This window comes from Ascaphus truei, chromosome 20, assembly GCF_040206685.1.
Source record: "Ascaphus truei isolate aAscTru1 chromosome 20, aAscTru1.hap1, whole genome shotgun sequence".
Taxonomy (NCBI): Eukaryota; Metazoa; Chordata; class Amphibia; order Anura; family Ascaphidae; genus Ascaphus; species Ascaphus truei.
This window is the reverse complement of record NC_134502.1, coordinates 24,653,733-24,675,765: the sequence shown is the minus strand read 5'-3', so window position 1 is coordinate 24,675,765 and position 22,033 is coordinate 24,653,733. Positions and strand designations below refer to the sequence as shown.

The window sequence follows — 22,033 nt, the reverse complement described above, 5'->3', positions numbered from 1 at the left end:
AAGTCATGTACCGAGGGTAGAAAGGGGACGGTCACCTGTGGCACCTCTGTGCCCGGGAAAGTTACTCTGAGTGCAAGGATGCGGGTACCATCAATCTGGCGATTACGGTGAGAGTGTTATGGAGGATCATACTCCGGGAGAAGGAAAATGATTTCATTTTCAATGTAAATCTAGTCGTAAAAAGTGTCTGAGGAGAAAGTGGCTGGACAACAAATTGTGGCCATCCAGGCCTCTATGTTGGGTACCACCGTTCTGTTTCCACAACAGGGGAATAGACCCCCTTCCTGCAGTAAGTGCAACACCAGCGACTTTGTACATTTATAGTTGGGTAGTAGATCCCAATTGAGCAACAATCCAGGGATCACGTGGAATCCCCACCCCAGTGATCTCGTGTACTCCACCCAACACAGCTGTGTACAGATGTTTGATCTTGGGGCGTTACCACCCATGTACAAGTGTCCCGTTACCCCTGCACTCTCTCCAGGACTTGGACACCCGGGGGAAGATGCCTCGGGTCTGGCTGGCGTACATATTATTTTATAGGCGCTTTGTCTTTACAGCTGTAAAGGTCGGACCCGGGATCCCCCCCCCCCCCCCCCGAGAGCGCGCGCCGGACCCAGAGAGCGCTCGCCGGACCACTTACCAGAAGTTGGCCTTTGTAAACTGCTCCATGTAAAGTTGCTCGTCTGTGAACGGAGCTAGGTGAACGTCTCCGATCGTGGGGAACATGTTACCTGCCGGGGAGGAGAGAGAGCCGAGACACTGTCACCCTGCGGCGGGGAGATATGGGGGGGGGGAAGGAAAGAGAGAGAGGACGGGCTCCACGCCCCCCCTTCTGTCCGTGTCACCCTGCGGCGGGGAGGGACGGGGACGGGGACACCCTGCGGCATGGGGGAGAGAGAGAAGGACGGGCTCCACGCCTCCCCCTTCTGTCCGTGTCACCATGCGGCGGGGAGGGGGGGGACGGGGACACCCTGTGGCGTGGGGGAGAGAGAGGACGGGCTCCACGCCTCCCCCTTCTGTCCGTGTCACCCTGTGGCAGGGAGGGGGGGACGGGGACACCCTGCGGCGTGGGGGAGAGAAGGACGGGCTCCACGCCTCCCCCTTCTGTCCGTGTCACCCTGTGGCGGGGAGGGGGGGGTATGGGGACACCCTGCGGCGTGGGGGAGAGAGAGAAGGACGGGCTCCACGCCTCCCCCTTCTGTCCGTGTCACCCTGCGGCGGGGAGGGGGGGACTGGGACACCATGCGGCGTGCGGGAGAGAGAAGCACGGGCTCCACGCCTTCCCCTTCTGTCCGTGTCACCCTGCGGCGGGGAGGGGGGGACGGGGACACCCTGCGGCGTGGGGGAGAGAGAGGACAGGCTCCACGCCTCCCCCTTCTGTCCGTGTCCCCCTGCAGTGGGAGGGGCCGCGCTCACCGCTAGGTTTGAGGAACTTCTTGGCGTGCAGGTAGCTCTCCAGCATCCGCTCGTTGAAGAGCATGTATCCCATGGGCTCGGAGACGATGATGTCCACCTGCTCGGGGAGGGTCACCTCCTCCACCTTCCCCGGGATCACCGTGATGCGGTCCGTCAGGTTATTACTCTTCACCAGCAGCTGCAGGGGGTCACAGGTCAGGGGAGGTCAGAGGGCCATTCATAGCGTGGGACGGGGCATAGGTCATGGGTGGGGGGGTGTGTGTGTGTAATCCTCGCTATCCGCCGGCCCGCTTTCCATCGAACGCCTCATCCGACCGCGTAACGCAGTACGCATTATCCGACGCAGATTAACACGGACCCGCAACCCGGTGGTCCGCCGTGCGACGGCGGTTTGCGGGACGCACTCCGTCGGGTAGGCGAGGACCCGGCTGTGTGCACGTTGGGCTCGCGCAATACAGAAAGATGGTCGCGGAGCGGGCACAGCAAAGCCGCAGCAAACACCAGGCTTTGTCCCTCGACGTTTCGGACGCCCAGCGGAGCCTTCGTCAAGGAGGACGCGGGAACGCGGAGGGATAAAGCAGCGCCATGGCTGCAACGTGCTACCGTGTCATATAGAAATATATATATAGATAGATCTATCTAAGTAAGTGAAAAGAGACAGACGCACACAAATGTACAAATACAGCCACTTATACACAGTGTCCACATTAAAGGAGTTCTCCAAGACGCTCTCTTTAAATGAATTAATACGGGATTGAAGCAGCGGGTCTCTGGAGCTGTAACCCTTTAATTTGAGCTACGGGGACCCCCTGCCTCTGGGGGCATGGACCCCTGAGAGGGGGGGGGGGGGTGACGGTATCTCTGCAGTTCAGAGCTCCCGCGTCACCATTAGGATGTTTTAACGGGTGACATCTCGGCTTAATATTGGCCCGGGGAGCTTTGAAATGTGAACCCTGGAGTGGCTACCGGAAGCAGGGGGTCCGTGGAGATGAAATTATTGGGGTTCAACGCTGGAGACACCCCCCAGTTAAAATAAATATAAAAAAATATATACACAGACAGGCGACACACACACACACACACACACACACACACACACACACACACACACACACACACACACACACACACACACACACACACACACACACACACACACACACACACACACACAGGCGACACACACACACACACACAGGCAGGCGACACACACACACACAGACACACACACACACACACACAGACACACACACAGACAGGCGACACACACACACAGACAGGCGACACACACACACACACACACACACACACACACAGACAGGCGACACACACACACACACACACACACAGACAGGCGACACACACACACACACACACACAGACAGGCGAGACACACACACACACACACACACACACACACAGACAGGCGAGACACACACACACAGACAGACGACACACACAGACACAGACAGGCGACACACACAGACAGACAGGACACACACACACAGACAGACAGGCGAGACACACACACACAGACAGGCGAGACACACACACACAGACAGACAGGCGAGACACACACACACACACAGACAGACAGGCGAGACACACACACACACACAGACAGACAGGACACACACACACACACACACACAGACAGGCGAGACACACACACACACACACAGACAGGCGACACACACACACAGACTGGCGACACACACACACACAGACTGGCGACACACACACACACAGACAGACAGGCGAGACACACACACACACACAGACAGACAGGCGAGACACACACACACACACAGACAGACAGGACACACACACACAGACAGACAGGCGAGACACACACACACACAGACAGGCGAGACACACACACACACACACAGACAGGCGACACACACACACAGACTGGCGACACACACACACACAGACTGGCGACACACACACACAGACAGACAGGCGAGACACACACACACACACAGACAGACAGGCGAGACACACACACACACACAGACAGACAGGACACACACACACAGACAGACAGGCGAGACACACACACACACAGACAGGCGAGACACACACACACACACACAGACAGGCGACACACACACACAGACTGGCGACACACACACACACAGACTGGCGACACACACACACACAGACAGGCGACACACACACACACAGACAGGCGACACACACACAGACAGGCGACACACACACAGACAGGCGACACACACACAGACAGGCGACACACACACAGACAGGCGACACACACACAGACAGGCGACACACACACAGACAGGCGACACACACACAGACAGGCGACACACACACAGACAGGCGACACACACACAGACAGGCGACACACACACAGACAGGCGACACACACACAGACAGGCGACACACACACAGACAGGCGACACACACACAGACAGGCGACACACACACAGACAGGCGACACACACACACACACACACACAGACAGGCGACACACACACACACACACACACACACAGACAGGCGACACACACACACACACACACACACACACACAGACAGCCGACACACACACACACACACACACACACAGACAGGCGAGACACACACAGACACAGACAGGCGACACACACAGACACAGACAGGCGAGACACACACACAGACAGACAGGCGAGACACACACACACAGACAGACAGGACACACACACACAGACAGACAGGCGAGACACACACACACAGACAGACAGGCGAGACACACACACACACACACAGACAGGCGAGACACACACACACACACACACACACAGACAGACAGGACACACACACACAGACAGACAGGCGAGACACACACACACAGACAGGCGAGACACACACACACAGACAGGCGACACACACACACAGACTGGCGACACACACACACACACAGACAGGCGACACACACACACACACACACACACACACACACAGACAGGCGACACACACACACACACACAGACAGGCGACACACACACACACACACACACAGACAGGCGACACACACACACACACACACAGACAGGCGACACACACACACACACACACAGACAGGCGACACACACACACACAGGCGACACACACACACACAGACAGGCGACACACACACACACAGACAGGCGACACACACACACACAGACAGGCGACACACACACACACACAGACAGGCGACACACACACACAGACAGGCGACACACACACACAGACAGGCGACACACACACACAGACAGGCGACACACACACACACACAGACAGGCGACACACACACACACACACAGGCGACACACACACACACAGGCGACACACACACAGACAGGCGACACACACACAGACAGGCGACACACACACAGACAGGCGACACACACACAGACAGGCGACACACACACAGACAGGCGACACACACACAGACAGGCGACACACACACAGACAGGCGACACACACACAGACAGGCGACACACACACAGACAGGCGACACACACACAGACAGGCGACACACACACAGACAGGCGACACACACACAGACAGGCGACACACACACAGACAGGCGACACACACACAGACAGGCGACACACACAGACAGGCGACACACACACAGACAGGCGACACACACACACACACACACACACAGACAGGCGACACACACACACACACACACACAGCCGACACACACACACACACACACACACAGACAGGCGAGACACACACACACACAGACAGGCGACACACACAGACACAGACAGGCGACACACACAGACACAGACAGGCGAGACACACACACAGACAGACAGGCGAGACACACACACACACAGACAGACAGGACACACACACACAGACAGACAGGCGAGACACACACACACACACAGACAGGCGAGACACACACACACACACACACACACAAACAGACAGGACACACACACACAGACAGACAGGCGAGACACACACACACAGACAGGCGAGACACACACACACACAGACAGGCGACACACACACACAGACTGGCGACACACACACACACACAGACTGGCGACACACACACACACACACACACACAGACTGGCGACACACACACACACACACACAGACTGGCGACACACACACACACAGACAGGCGACACACACAGACTGGCGACACACACACACAGACAGGCGACACACACAGACAGGCGACACACACACACACAGACAGACAGGCGACACACACACAGACACAGACAGGCGACACACACACAGATACAGACAGGCGACACACCAGTTAATGTAAACTCCTTGCAGTATAGAAGAATCCAGTTTTCCGCCCTCTCCGGGGGCTCATTGTTTGCTCACCCTCCCCATTACCCAGGAGGCCCCTCACCTCCGCGTGTTGCGCCATCGTGCTGGCTTCCACCGCGTACACCTTCCGAGCGCCGGCCTGAACCGCGAAGAACGAGAGGATACCCGAACCGCAGCCCACGTCCAGAATCACCTGGAGAGGGGGGGGGGGGGAGCGAAAACACGGAGGAGAGGCGGGTCAGACGACAAGGACTCTCCCAGCCTCCCCGTCTCAGAGCGTCAGCTCTCCGGCCGAGCTCACCTTATCTTTGAAGTCTGTGTGGTTCTGTAGGATGGCTCTCTGGTAGGTCCCCGTTCTGACGTAATCCTGCATCATGTTCTGCTGCTGCGACAGATACCCGTAAAACTGGGCAGAGGGGGGAGGTACACATCACCGTCATTAGGTCACTTTGCCCCTACGTGGGACTGACCCTTTAACCCATTAAACACATCACCGTCATTAGGTCACTTTGCCCCTACGTGGGACTGACCCTTTAACCCATTAAACACATCACCGTCATTAGGTCACTTTGCTCCTACGTGGGACTGACCCTTTAACCCATTACACACGTCCCCGTCATTAGGTCACTTTGCCCCTACGTGGGACTGTCCCTTTAACCCATTACACACGTCCCCGTCATTAGGTCACTTTGCCCCTACGTGGGACTGACCCTTTAACCCATTACACACGTCCCTGTCATTAGGTCACTTTGCCCCTACGTGGGACTGACCCTTTATCCCATTACACACGTCCCTGTCATTAGGTCACTTTGCCCCTACGTGGGACTGACCCTTTAACCCATTACACACGTCCCCGTTATTAGGTCACTTTGCCCCTACGTGGGACTGACCCTTTAACCCATTACACACGTCCCAGTCATTAGGTCACTTTGCCCCTACGTGGGACTGACCCTTTAACCCATTACACACGCCCCTGTCATTAGGACACGTTGCCCCTGCGTGGGACTGACCCTTTAACCCATTACACACGTCCCTGTCATTAGGTCACTTTGCTCCTACGTGGGACTGAACCTTTAACCCATTACACACGTCCCTGTCATTCGGTCACTTTGCCCCTACGTGGGACTGTCTCTTTAACCCATTACACACGTCCCTGTCATTAGGTCACTTTGCTCCTACGTGGGACTGAACCTTTAACCATTAAACACGTCCCTGTCATTAGGTCACTTTGCCCCTACGTGGCACTGACCCTTTAACCCATTACACACGGCCCTGTCATTAGGTCACTTTGCCCCTACGTGGGACTGACCCTTTAACCCATTACACACGTCCCCGTCATTAGGTCACTTTACCCCTACGTGGGACTGACCCTTTAACCCATTACACACGTCCCCGTTATTAGGTCACTTTGCCCCTACGTGGGACTGACCCTTTAACCCATTACACACGCCCCTGTCATTAGGACACGTTGCCCCTGCGTGGGACTGACCCTTTAACCCATTACACACGTCCCTGTCATTAGGTCACTTTGCTCCTACGTGGGACTGAACCTTTAACCCATTACACACGTCCCTGTCATTCGGTCACTTTGCCCCTACGTGGGACTGTCTCTTTAACCCATTACACACGTCCCTGTCATTAGGTCACTTTGCTCCTACGTGGGACTGAACCTTTAACCATTAAACACGTCCCTGTCATTAGGTCACTTTGCCCCTACGTGGCACTGACCCTTTAACCCATTAAACACGTCCCCGTCATTAGGTCACTTTGCCCCTACGTGGGACTGACCCTTTAACCCATTACACACGTCCCCGTCATTAGGTCACTTTGCCCCTACGTGGGACTGACCCTTTAACCCATTAAACACGTCCCTGTCATTAGGTCACTTTGCCCCTACGTGGGACTGACCCTTTAACCCATTAAACACGTCCCTGTCATTAGGTCACTTTGCTCCTACGTGGGACTGACCCTTTAACCCATTAAACACGTCCCCGTCATTAGGTCTCAATACTTGAAGGCCTGTAGCATTGAGCAGTAAGGCTGCGTTTATAGTAAGGGGCTCGGCGACTGGGGGGGCGTGGCAGTGAGCGGGTCGCCCTCATTGGCTGAACAGCTCACGTGCCACGCCGATCACTGAAGTCAAAATCCGTTGACTTCGCGATCGCGTGACATCAGCCATCACCCCCGCCACGGACTGCGTGCACTCGCTACAGCCCTGCGCAACGTGGCAGTCGCCAGTACTATAAACGCAGCCTTAGACAGGATGGTGTAACAGTATAATGTCCCCCCCGGGTACCTGGAAGTATTGCACTGCAGAAGACTCCTCGGTCCGCTCGCTGAATACGCTTTTCTCCATGTTATGCAGCCGATAGCTCTTAAGTATGTTATAAAACGAACAGAAATCTAGCGGGAGAAAAGGAAAGTGTGATATTATACTTATAGGAACCCCGTGTGTGAGACGCCCTCTTATCCCATCACAGGGAGGTGTCACTGACCCTATTATACTTATAGGAATCCCGTGTGTGAGACGCCCTCTTATCCCATCACAGGGAGGTGTCACTGTCCCTATTATACTTATAGGAACCCCGTGTGTGAGACGCCCTCTTATCCCATCACAGGGAGGTGTCACTGTCCCTATTATACTTATAGGAACCCCGTGTGTGAGACCCCCTCTTATCCCATCACAGGGAGGTGTCACTGACCCTATTATACTTATAGGAACCCCGTGTGTGAGACGCCCTCTTATCCCATCACAGGGAGGTGTCACTGACCCTATTATACTTATAGGAACCCCGTGTGTGAGACGCCCTCTTATCCCATCACAGGGAGGTGTCACTGACCCTATTATACTTATAGGAACCCCGTGTGTGAGACGACCTCTTATCCCATCACAGGGAGGTGTCACTGACCCTATTATACTTATAGGAACCCCGTGTGTGAGACGCCCTCTTATCCCATCACAGGGAGGTGTCACTGACCCTATTATACTTATAGGAACCCCGTGTGTGAGACGCCCTCTTATCCCATCACAGGGAGGTGTCACTGACCCTATTATACTTATAGGAACCCCGTGTGTGAGACGCCCTCTTATCCCATCACAGGGAGGTGTCACTGACCCTATTATACTTATAGGAACCCCGTGTGTGAGACGACCTCTTATCCCATCACAGGGAGGTGTCACTGACCCTATTATACTTATAGGAACCCCGTGTGTGAGACGCCCTCTTATCCCCTCACAGGCAGGTGTCACTGACCCTATTATACTTATAGGAACCCCGTGTGTGAGACGCCCTCTTATCCCCTCACAGGGAGGTGTCACTGACCCTATTATACTTATAGGAACCCCGTGTGTGAGACGCCCTCTTATCCCATCACAGGGAGGTGTCACTGACCCTATTATACTTATAGGAACCCCGTGTGTGAGACGCCCTCTTATCCCCTCACAGGGAGGTGTCACTGACCCTATTATACTTATAGGAACCCCGTGTGTGAGACGCCCTCTTATCCCCTCACAGGGAGGTGTCACTGACCCTATTATACTTATAGGAACCCCGTGTGTGAGACGCCCTCTTATCCCCTCACAGGCAGGTGTCACTGACCCTATTATACTTATAGGAACCCCGTGTGTGAGACGCCCTCTTATCCCATCACAGGGAGGTGTCACTGACCCTATTATACTTATAGGAACCCCGTGTGTGAGACGCCCTCTTATCCCATCACAGGGAGGTGTCACTGACCCTATTATACTTATAGGAACCCTGTGTGTGAGACACCCTCTTATCCCATCACAGGGAGGTGTCACTGACCCTATTATACTTATAGGAACCCTGTGTGTGAGACACCCTCTTATCCCATCACAGGGAGGTGTCACTGACCCCATTATACTTATAGGAACCCTGTGTGTGAGACACCCTCTTATCCCATCACAGGGAGGTGTCACTGACCCTATTATACTTATAGGAACCCCGTGTGTGAGGCGCCCTCTTATCCCATCACAGGGAGGTGTCACTGACCCTATTATACTTATAGGAACCCCGTGTGTGAGACACCCTCTTATCCCATCACAGGGAGGTGTCACTGACCCTATTATACTTATAGGAACCCCGTGTGTGAGACGTCCTCTTATCCCATCACAGGGAGGCGTCACTGACCTTATTATACTTATAGGAACCCCGTGTGTGAGACGCCCTCTTATCCCATCACAGGGAGGCGTCACTGACCTTATTATACTTATAGGAACCCCGTGTGTGAGACGCCCTCTTATCCCATCACAGGGAGGTGTCACTGACCCTATTATACTTATAGGAACCCTGTGTGTGAGACGCCCTCTTATCCCATCACAGGGAGGTGTCACTGACCCTATTATACTTATAGGAACCCCGTGTGTGAGACGCCCTCTTATCCCATCACAGGGAGGTGTCACTGACCCTATTATACTTATAGGAACCCCGTGTGTGAGACGCCCTCTTATCCCATCACAGGGAGGTGTCACTGACCCTATTATACTTATAGGAACCCCGTGTGTGAGACGCCCTCTTATCCCATCACAGGGAGGTGTCACTGACCCTATTATACTTATAGGAACCCCGTGTGTGAGACGTCCTCTTATCCCATCACAGGGAGGCGTCACTGACCTTATTATACTTATAGGAACCCCGTGTGTGAGACGCCCTCTTATCCCATCACAGGGAGGTGTCACTGACCCTATTATACTTATAGGAACCCGTGTGTGAGACGTCCTCTTATCCCATCACAGGGAGGTGTCACTGACCCTATTATCTTACAGGAACCCTGTGTGTGAGACGCCCTCTTATCCCATCACAGGGAGGTGTCACTGACCCTATTATACTTAGAGGAACCCCGTGTGTGAGACGCCCTCTTATCCCATCACAGGGAGGTGTCACTGACCCTATTATACTTATAGGAACCCCGTGTGTGAGGCGCCCTCTTATCCCATCACAGGGAGGTGTCACTGACCCTATTATACTTATAGGAACCCCGTGTGTGAGACGCCCTCTTATCCCATCACAGGGAGGTGTCACTGACCCTATTATACTTATAGGAACCCCGTGTGTGAGACGCCCTCTTATCCCATCACAGGGAGGTGTCACTGACCCTATTATACTTATAGGAACCCCGTGTGTGAGACGCCCTCTTATCCCATCACAGGGAGGCGTCACTGACCCTATTATACTTATAGGAACCCCGTGTGTGAGACGCCCTCTTATCCCATCACAGGGAGGTGTCACTGACCCTATTATACTTATAGGAACCCCGTGTGTGAGACGTCCTCTTATCCCATCACAGGGAGGTGTCACTGACCCTATTATACTTATAGGAACCCCGTGTGTGAGACTCCCTCTTATCCCATCACAGGGAGGTGTCACTGACCCTATTATACTTATAGGAACCCCGTGTGTAAGGCGCCCTCTTATCCCATCACAGGGAGGTGTCACTGACCCTATTATACTTATGGGAACCCTGTGTGTGAGACGTCCTCTTATCCCATCACAGGGAGGTGTCGGTGACCCTATTATACTTATAGGAACCCCGTGTGTGAGGCGTCCTCTTATCCCATCACAGGGAGGTGTCACTGACCCTATTATACTTACGGGAACCCTGTGTGTGAGACGTCCTCTTATCCCATCACAGGGAGGTGTCGCTGACCCTATTATACTTATAGGAACCCCGTGTGTGAGACGCCCTCTTATCCCATCACAGGGAGGTGTCGCTGACCCTATTATACTTATAGGAACCCCGTGTGTGAGACGCCCTCTTATCCCATCACAGGGAGGTGTCACTGACCCTATTATACTTATAGGAACCCCATGTGTGAGACGCCCTCTTATCCCATCACAGGGAGGTGTCACTGACCCTATTAACTTATAGGAACCCCGTGTGTGAGACGCCCTCTTATCCCATCACAGGGAGGTGTCACTGACCCTATTATACTTATAGGAACCCCGTGTGTAAGGCGCCCTCTTATCCCATCACAGGGAGGTGTCACTGACCCTATTATACTTATAGGAACCCCGTGTGTGAGACGCCCTCTTATCCCCTCACAGGGAGGTGTCACTGACCCTATTATACTTATAGGAACCCCGTGTGTGAGACGCCCTCTTATCCCATCACAGGGAGGTGTCACTGACCCTATTATACTTATAGGAACCCCGTGTGTGAGACGTCCTCTTATCCCATCACAGGGAGGTGTCACTGACCCTATTATACTTATAGGAACCCCGTGTGTGAGACGTCCTCTTATCCCATCACAGGGAGGTGTCACTGACCCTATTATACTTATAGGAACCCCGTGTGTGAGACGCCCTCTTATCCCATCACAGGGAGGTGTCACTGACCCTATTATACTTATAGGAACCCCGTGTGTGAGACGCCCTCTTATCCCCTCACAGGCAGGTGTCACTGACCCTATTATACTTATAGGAACCCCGTGTGTGAGACGCCCTCTTATCCCATCACAGGGAGGTGTCACTGACCCTATTATACTTATAGGAACCCCGTGTGTGAGACGCCCTCTTATCCCATCACAGGGAGGTGTCACTGACCCTATTATACTTATAGGAACCCCGTGTGTGAGACGCCCTCTTATCCCCTCACAGGGAGGTGTCACTGACCCTATTATACTTATAGGAACCCCGTGTGTGAGACGCCCTCTTATCCCATCACAGGGAGGTGTCACTGACCCTATTATACTTATAGGAACCCCGTGTGTGAGACGCCCTCTTATCCCATCACAGGGAGGTGTCACTGACCCTATTATACTTATAGGAACCCCGTGTGTGAGACGTCCTCTTATCCCATCACAGGGAGGTGTCACTGACCCTATTATACTTATAGGAACCCCGTGTGTGAGACGCCCTCTTATCCCATCACAGGGAGGTGTCACTGACCCTATTATACTTATAGGAACCCCGTGTGTGAGACGCCCTCTTATCCCCTCACAGGCAGGTGTCACTGACCCTATTATACTTATAGGAACCCCGTGTGTGAGACGCCCTCTTATCCCATCACAGGGAGGTGTCACTGACCCTATTATACTTATAGGAACCCCGTGTGTGAGACGCCCTCTTATCCCATCACAGGGAGGTGTCACTGACCCTATTATACTTATAGGAACCCCGTGTGTGAGACGCCCTCTTATCCCCTCACAGGCAGGTGTCACTGACCCTATTATACTTATAGGAACCCCGTGTGTGAGACGCCCTCTTATCCCATCACAGGGAGGTGTCACTGACCCTATTATACTTATAGGAACCCCGTGTGTAAGGCGCCCTCTTATCCCATCACAGGGAGGTGTCACTGACCCTATTATACTTATAGGAACCCCGTGTGTGAGACGCCCTCTTATCCCCTCACAGGGAGGTGTCACTGACCCTATTATACTTATAGGAACCCCGTGTGTGAGACGCCCTCTTATCCCATCACAGGGAGGTGTCACTGACCCTATTATACTTATAGGAACCCCGTGTGTGAGACGCCCTCTTATCCCATCACAGGGAGGTGTCACTGACCCTATTATACTTATAGGAACCCCGTGTGTGAGACGTCCTCTTATCCCATCACAGGGAGGTGTCACTGACCCTATTATACTTATAGGAACCCCGTGTGTGAGACGCCCTCTTATCCCATCACAGGGAGGTGTCACTGACCCTATTATACTTATAGGAACCCCGTGTGTGAGACGCCCTCTTATCCCCTCACAGGCAGGTGTCACTGACCCTATTATACTTATAGGAACCCCGTGTGTGAGACGCCCTCTTATCCCATCACAGGGAGGTGTCACTGACCCTATTATACTTATAGGAACCCCGTGTGTGAGACGCCCTCTTATCCCATCACAGGGAGGTGTCACTGACCCTATTATACTTATAGGAACCCCGTGTGTGAGACGCCCTCTTATCCCCTCACAGGGAGGTGTCACTGACCCTATTATACTTATAGGAACCCCGTGTGTGAGACGCCCTCTTATCCCATCACAGGGAGGTGTCACTGACCCTATTATACTTATAGGAGCCCCGTGTGTGAGACGCCCTCTTATCCCATCACAGGGAGGTGTCACTGACCCTATTATACTTATAGGAACCCCGTGTGTGAGACGCCCTCTTATCCCCTCACAGGCAGGTGTCACTGACCCTATTATACTTATAGGAACCCCGTGTGTGAGACGCCCTCTTATCCCCTCACAGGGAGGTGTCACTGACCCTATTATACTTATAGGAACCCCGTGTGTGAGACGCCCTCTTATCCCATCACAGGGAGGTGTCACTGACCCTATTATACTTATAGGAACCCCGTGTGTGAGACGCCCTCTTATCCCATCACAGGGAGGTGTCACTGACCCTATTATACTTATAGGAACCCCGTGTGTGAGACGCCCTCTTATCCCATCACAGGGAGGTGTCACTGACCCTATTATACTTATAGGAACCCTGTGTGTGAGACACCCTCTTATCCCATCACAGGGAGGTGTCACTGACCCTATTATACTTATAGGAACCCTGTGTGTGAGACACCCTCTTATCCCATCACAGGGAGGTGTCACTGACCCCATTATACTTATAGGAACCCTGTGTGTGAGACACCCTCTTATCCCATCACAGGGAGGTGTCACTGACCCTATTATACTTATAGGAACCCCGTGTGTGAGGCACCCTCTTATCCCATCACAGGGAGGTGTCACTGACCCTATTATACTTATAGGAACCCCGTGTGTGAGACGTCCTCTTATCCCATCACAGGGAGGCGTCACTGACCTTATTATACTTATAGGAACCCCGTGTGTGAGACGCCCTCTTATCCCATCACAGGGAGGCGTCACTGACCTTATTATACTTATAGGAACCCCGTGTGTGAGACGCCCTCTTATCCCATCACAGGGAGGTGTCACTGACCCTATTATACTTATAGGAACCCCGTGTGTGAGACGCCCTCTTATCCCATCACAGGGAGGTGTCACTGACCCTATTATACTTATAGGAACCCCGTGTGTGAGACGCCCTCTTATCCCATCACAGGGAGGTGTCACTGACCCTATTATACTTATAGGAACCCCGTGTGTGAGACGTCCTCTTATCCCATCACAGGGAGGCGTCACTGACCTTATTATACTTATAGGAACCCCGTGTGTGAGACGCCCTCTTATCCCATCACAGGGAGGTGTCACTGACCCTATTATACTTATAGGAACCCCGTGTGTGAGACGCCCTCTTATCCCATCACAGGGAGGTGTCACTGACCCTATTATACTTATAGGAACCCCGTGTGTGAGACGCCCTCTTATCCCATCACAGGGAGGTATCACTGACCCTATTATACTTATAGGAACCCCGTGTGTGAGACGCCCTCTTATCCCCTCACAGGGAGGTGTCACTGACCCTATTATACTTATAGGAATCCCGTGTGTGAGACGCCCTCTTATCCCATCACAGGGAGGTGTCACTGACCCTATTATACTTATAGGAACCCCATGTGTGAGACGCCCTCTTATCCCATCACAGGGAGGTGTCACTGACCCTATTAACTTATAGGAACCCCGTGTGTGAGACGCCCTCTTATCCCATCACAGGGAGGTGTCACTGACCCTATTATACTTATAGGAACCCCGTGTGTAAGGCGCCCTCTTATCCCATCACAGGGAGGTGTCACTGACCCTATTATACTTATAGGAACCCCGTGTGTGAGACGCCCTCTTATCCCCTCACAGGGAGGTGTCACTGACCCTATTATACTTATAGGAACCCCGTGTGTGAGACGCCCTCTTATCCCATCACAGGGAGGTGTCACTGACCCTATTATACTTATAGGAACCCCGTGTGTGAGACGCCCTCTTATCCCATCACAGGGAGGTGTCACTGACCCTATTATACTTATAGGAACCCCGTGTGTGAGACGTCCTCTTATCCCATCACAGGGAGGTGTCACTGACCCTATTATACTTATAGGAACCCCGTGTGTGAGACGCCCTCTTATCCCATCACAGGGAGGTGTCACTGACCCTATTATACTTATAGGAACCCCGTGTGTGAGACGCCCTCTTATCCCCTCACAGGCAGGTGTCACTGACCCTATTATACTTATAGGAACCCCGTGTGTGAGACGCCCTCTTATCCCATCACAGGGAGGTGTCACTGACCCTATTATACTTATAGGAACCCCGTGTGTGAGACGCCCTCTTATCCCATCACAGGGAGGTGTCACTGACCCTATTATACTTATAGGAACCCCGTGTGTGAGACGCCCTCTTATCCCCTCACAGGGAGGTGTCACTGACCCTATTATACTTATAGGAACCCCGTGTGTGAGACGCCCTCTTATCCCATCACAGGGAGGTGTCACTGACCCTATTATACTTATAGGAGCCCCGTGTGTGAGACGCCCTCTTATCCCATCACAGGGAGGTGTCACTGACCCTATTATACTTATAGGAACCCCGTGTGTGAGACGCCCTCTTATCCCCTCACAGGCAGGTGTCACTGACCCTATTATACTTATAGGAACCCCGTGTGTGAGACGCCCTCTTATCCCCTCACAGGGAGGTGTCACTGACCCTATTATACTTATAGGAACCCCGTGTGTGAGACGCCCTCTTATCCCATCACAGGGAGGTGTCACTGACCCTATTATACTTATAGGAACCCCGTGTGTGAGACGCCCTCTTATCCCATCACAGGGAGGTGTCACTGACCCTATTATACTTATAGGAACCCCGTGTGTGAGACGCCCTCTTATCCCATCACAGGGAGGTGTCACTGACCCTATTATACTTATAGGAACCCTGTGTGTGAGACACCCTCTTATCCCATCACAGGGAGGTGTCACTGACCCTATTATACTTATAGGACCCTGTGTGTGAGACACCCTCTTATCCCATCACAGGGAGGTGTCACTGACCCCATTATACTTATAGGAACCCTGTGTGTGAGACACCCTCTTATCCCATCACAGGGAGGTGTCACTGACCCTATTATACTTATAGGAACCCCGTGTGTGAGGCACCCTCTTATCCCATCACAGGGAGGTGTCACTGACCCTATTATACTTATAGGAACCCCGTGTGTGAGACGTCCTCTTATCCCATCACAGGGAGGCGTCACTGACCTTATTATACTTATAGGAACCCCGTGTGTGAGACGCCCTCTTATCCCATCACAGGGAGGCGTCACTGACCTTATTATACTTATAGGAACCCCGTGTGTGAGACGCCCTCTTATCCCATCACAGGGAGGTGTCACTGACCCTATTATACTTATAGGAACCCCGTGTGTGAGACGCCCTCTTATCCCATCACAGGGAGGTGTCACTGACCCTATTATACTTATAGGAACCCCGTGTGTGAGACGCCCTCTTATCCCATCACAGGGAGGTGTCACTGACCCTATTATACTTATAGGAACCCCGTGTGTGAGACGTCCTCTTATCCCATCACAGGGAGGCGTCACTGACCTTATTATACTTATAGGAACCCCGTGTGTGAGACGCCCTCTTATCCCATCACAGGGAGGTGTCACTGACCCTATTATACTTATAGGAACCCCGTGTGTGAGACGCCCTCTTATCCCATCACAGGGAGGTGTCACTGACCCTATTATACTTATAGGAACCCCGTGTGTGAGACGCCCTCTTATCCCATCACAGGGAGGTATCACTGACCCTATTATACTTATAGGAACCCCGTGTGTGAGACGCCCTCTTATCCCCTCACAGGGAGGTGTCACTGACCCTATTATACTTATAGGAATCCCGTGTGTGAGACGCCCTCTTATCCCATCACAGGGAGGTGTCACTGACCCTATTATACTTATAGGAACCCCGTGTGTGAGACGTCCTCTTATCCCATCACAGGGAGGTGTCACTGACCCTATTATACTTATAGGAATCCCGTGTGTGAGACGCCCTCTTATCCCATCACAGGGAGGTGTCACTGACCCTATTATACTTATAGGAACCCCGTGTGTGAGACGCCCTCTTATCCCATCACAGGGAGGTGTCGCTGACCCTATTATACTTATAGGAACCCCATGTGTGAGACGCCCTCTTACCCCATCACAGGGAGGTGTCACTGACCCTATTATACTTATAGGAACCCCGTGTATGAGACGCCCTCTTACCCCATCACAGGGAGGTATCACTGACCCTATTATACTTATAGGAACCCCGTGTGTGAGACGCCCTCTTATCCCATCACAGGGAGGTGTCGCTGACCCTATTATACTTATAGGAACCCCGTGTGTGAGACGCCCTCTTATCCCATCACAGGGAGGTGTCACTGACCCTATTATACTTATAGGAACCCCGTGTGTGAGACGCCCTCTTATCCCATCACAGGGAGGTGTCACTGACCCTATTATACTTATAGGAACCCGTGTGTGAGACGCCCTCTTATCCCATCACAGGGAGGTGTCACTGACCCTATTATACTTATAGGAACCCCGTGTGTGAGACGTCCTCTTATCCCATCACAGGGAGGTGTCACTGACCCTATTATACTTATAGGAACCCCGTGTGTGAGGCGCCCTCTTATCCCATCACAGGGAGGCGTCACTGACCCTATTATACTTATAGGAACCCCGTGTGTGAGACGCCCTCTTACCCCATCACAGGGAGGTGGTCACTGACCCTATTATACTTATAGGAACCCTGTGTGTGAGACGTCCTCTTATCCCATCACAGGGAGGCGTCACTGACCCTATTATACTTATAGGAACCCCGTGTGTGAGACGCCCTCTTATCCCATCACAGGGAGGTGTCACTGACCCTATTATACTTATAGGAACCCCGTGTGTGAGACGCCCTCTTATCCCATCACAGGAAGGTGTCACTGACCCTATTATACATATAGGAACCCCGTGTGTGAGACGCCCTCTTATCCCCTCACAGGGAGGTGTCACTGACCCTATTATACTTATAGGAACCCCGTGTGTGAGACGCCCTCTTATCCCCTCACAGGGAGGTGTCACTGACCCTATTATACTTATAGGAACCCCGTGTGTGAGACGCCCTCTTATCCCATCACTGGGAGGTGTCACTGACCCTATTATACTTATAGGAACCCCGTGTGTGAGACGCCCTCTTACCCCCCTCAGTACTCCCAGAAGGACACTTACCTGACGGGGGTGGCAAACTGGACCAGGACACTGTTACAGCCGAGCGTGACGATGAAGGATTGCTTCCCCACGCGGCTGCACTCCGTGTCCCGTGTGATGGTGCATTTAAACACGCACACATTCTCAGCTGGGGGGAGGGGAGAGGGGGGGGGCAGGCAGAGGAGAGGGGGGGGCAGGCAGAGGAGAGGGGGGGGGGCAGGCAGAGGAGAGGGGGGGCAGGCAGAGGAGAGGGGGGGGCAGGCAGAGGAGAAGGGGGGGCAGGCAGAGGAGAGGGGGGGGCAGGCAGAGGAGAAGGGGGGGCAGGCAGAGGAGAAGGGGGGGCAGGCAGAGGAGAGGGGGGGGCAGGCAGAGGAGGGGAGGAGAGGGGGGGCAGGCAGAGGAGAGGGGGGGGCAGGCAGAGGAGGGGGGGGCAGGCAGAGGAGAGGGGGGGGCAGGCAGAGGAGAGGGGGGGGCAGGCAGAGGAGAGGGGGGGGCAGGCAGAGGAGAGGGGCAGAGGGGAGGAGGAGAGGGGGGGCAGAGGGCAGGAGGAGAGAGGGCAGAGGGCAGGAGGAGAGGGGGCAGAGGGGAGGAGGAGAGGGGGCAGAGGGCAGGCGGAGAGGGGGGGCAGAGGGGAGAGGGGGGGCAGAGGGGAGGAGGAGAGGGGGGGCAGAGGGGAGGAGGAGAGGGGGGCAGAGGGGAGGAGGAGAGGGGGGGCAGAGGGGAGGAGGAGAGGGGGGGCAGAGGGGAGGAGGAGAGGGGGCAGAGGGGAGGAGGAGAGGGGGCAGAGGGGAGGAGGAGAGGGGGGGGCAGAGGGTGGGTGCAGAGGGGGGTGCAGAGGGGAGGAGGAGAGGGGAGGATGAGGGTGGGTGCAGAGGGGAGGAGGAGGGGGGGGGCAAAGGGGAGGGGCAGAGGGTAAGGAGGAGAGGGGGGCAGAGGGGAGGATGAGGGTGGGTGCAGAGGGGGGTGGAGAGGGGAGGAGGAGGGGGGGGGGGCAAAGGGGAGGGGCAGAGGGAAGGAGGAGAGAGGGGAGAGAGGTAAGTTCTCAGGTTATAGGACAGAGTCTCCACATTATATTGTATTCACACCATAGCATTAGACACCAGATCAGAAACACTCGCCCCGCTCCATCTGGGCATTTCCTACCTGCAGTACCAGCTCCGGCCCCTGGGGGGGCTCTTTATATTAAGGATAACCTTGTCTCAATCCCCAGCATGTTTCAATTCCCTTACTGCGTTAGCGCCCCCCCCCCCCCCCTCCGCTGGGAGGCCATGCCACGACTCCACCACCGCCTTTTCCGTGGCGAAGTCCTTCCTCACCCCCCCCCCCCCCCCCCCCGAGCCTCTCGCTCTCCAGCGTCAGAGAACGACCTCTTCTTCGGCTCTTCTCTCTCTCTGAAACATGCTTCCCCCTCCTGTACAAACCCTTCATGCGTCCGAAAACAGGGCTTCTATAGAAAGGTCTCTGTGTATAGGACACGGAGACCTTCCCCTAACCGGACCCTACAATTTATCCCATTAACACCAAGTACACGTCAACACTGGTAAACATTTCATTTCCCCGCGTCACCACCTCAGGCTTTAGGTTACCCAGACGCCTCGCGGGGTCCCTGTGATCATGTTTATCATCGTGACAAAACCCCAGCGAGGGGTCCCCGTGTCCCGCAGAGACCCCCCAGTTACCCTGCACTTTGCAAAGGAACGCGGACCCCCCCCCCCCTACAAATAACCTATTGATCTCAGGCGAGAGGTGGGTGTCAAGTAGGGGCAAAGTGACCTAATGACAGGGACGTGTTTAATGGGTTAAAGGGTCAGTCCCACGTAGGAGCAAAGTGACCTAATGACAGGGGCGTGTGTAATGGGTTAAAGGGTCAGTCCCACGTAGGGGCAAAGTGACCTAATGACAGGGACGTGTTTAATGGGTTAAAGGGTCAGTCCCACGTAGGGGCAAAGTGACCTAATGACGGGGACGTGTGTAATGGGTTAAAGGGTCAGTCCCACGTAGGAGCAAAGTGACCTAATGACAGGGACATGTGTAATGGGTTAAAGGGTCAGTCCCACGTAGGGGCAAAGTGACCTAATGACGGGGACGTGTTTAATGGGTTAAAGGGTCAGGCCCACGTAGGAGCAAAGTGACCTAATGACAGGGACATGTGTAATGGGTTAAAGGGTCAGTCCCACGTAGGGGCAAAGTGACCTAATGACGGGGACGTGTGTAATGGGTTAAAGGGTCAGTCCCACGTAGGGGCAAAGTGACCTAATGACAGGGACGTGTTTAATGGGTTAAAGGGTCAGTCCCACGTAGGGGCAAAGTGACCTAATGACAGGGGCGTGTGTAATGGGTTAAAGGGTCAGTCCCACGTAGGGGCAAAGTGACCTAATGACAGGGACATGTTTAATGGGTTAAAGGGTCAGTCCCACGTAGGGGCAAAGTGACCTAATGACAGGGGCGTGTGTAATGGGTTAAAGGGTCAGTCCCACGTAGGGGCAAAGTGACCTAATGACAGGGACGTGTTAAAGGGTCAGTCCCACATAGGGGCAAAGTGACCTAATGACAGGGACGTGTGTAATGGGTTAAAGGGTCAGTCCCACGTAGGGGCAAAGTGACCTAATCACAGGGACGTGTTTAATGGGTTAAAGGGTCAGTCCCACGTAGGGGCAAAGTGACCTAATGACAGGGACGTGTTTAATGGGTTAAAGGGTCAGTCCCACGTAGGGGCAAAGTGACCTAATGACAGGGGCGTGTGTAATGGGTTAAAGGGTCAGTCCCACGTAGGGGCAAAGTGACCTAATGACAGGGGCGTGTTAAAGGGTCAGTCCCACATAGGGGCAAAGTGACATAATGACAGGGACGTGTGTAATGGGTTAAAGGGTCAGTCCCATGTAAGGGCAAAGTGACCTAATGACAGGGGCGTGTTTAATGGGTTAAAGGGTCAGTCCCACGTAGGGGCAAAATGACCTAATGACAGGGGCGTGTTTAATGGGTTAAAGGGTCAGTCCCACGTAGGGGCAAAGTGACCTAATGACAGGGACGTGTGTAATGGGTTAAAGGGTCAGTCCCACGTAGGGGCAAAGTGACCTAATGACAGGGACGTGTGTAATGGGTTAAAGGGTCAGTCCCACGTAGGGGCAAAGTGACCCTAATCACAGGGACATGTTTAATGGGTTAAAGGGTCAGTCCACGTAGGGGCAAAGTGACCTAATGACAGGGGC

The 22,033-nt window shown here is 53.8% G+C and overlaps 2 protein-coding genes across 2 annotated transcripts in view; both read right to left on the bottom strand.

Moving 5' to 3' along the window:
- Positions 1–616: 616 nt before the first annotated feature.
- LOC142471041 (uncharacterized) lies at positions 617–9,604 on the bottom strand. Its single transcript, XM_075577839.1, has 5 exons — positions 8,021–9,604; positions 6,026–6,130; positions 5,807–5,917; positions 1,420–1,597; positions 617–734 (listed from the first exon to the last, which is right to left on the bottom strand). The coding sequence occupies exons 1-5, from the start codon at positions 9,602–9,604 to the stop codon at positions 640–642; spliced, it is 2,073 nt and encodes a 690-aa protein (XP_075433954.1). The 3' UTR covers positions 617–639.
- Positions 9,605–18,826: 9,222 nt separating this feature from the next.
- Positions 18,827–22,033, bottom strand: part of LOC142470770 (histone-arginine methyltransferase CARM1-like) — a 12,106-nt gene continuing 8,899 nt past the window's right edge. The window contains exon 2 of the mRNA XM_075577475.1: positions 18,827–18,972. Within this exon, the coding sequence (XP_075433590.1) occupies positions 18,842–18,972 (131 nt within the window). The 3' untranslated portion in view covers positions 18,827–18,841. The remainder of the gene's footprint in view (positions 18,973–22,033) is intronic.

What these genes read in the sequence shown, in the direction of transcription:
- LOC142471041 (XM_075577839.1), bottom strand. Translation starts at nt 9,604, where the DNA reads ATGGGGTCAGTGACACCTCCCTGTGATGGGATAAGAGGGTGTCTCACA. An exon ending in ACACAGACTTCAAAGATAAG is followed by an intron (nt 5,918 to 6,025) that starts GTGAGCTCGGCC and finishes CCCCCTCTCCAG; the next exon opens with GTGATTCTGGACGTGGGCTG. An exon ending in GAAGTTCCTCAAACCTAGCG is followed by an intron (nt 735 to 1,419) that starts GTGAGCGCGGCC and finishes CCTCCCCGGCAG; the next exon opens with GTAACATGTTCCCCACGATC.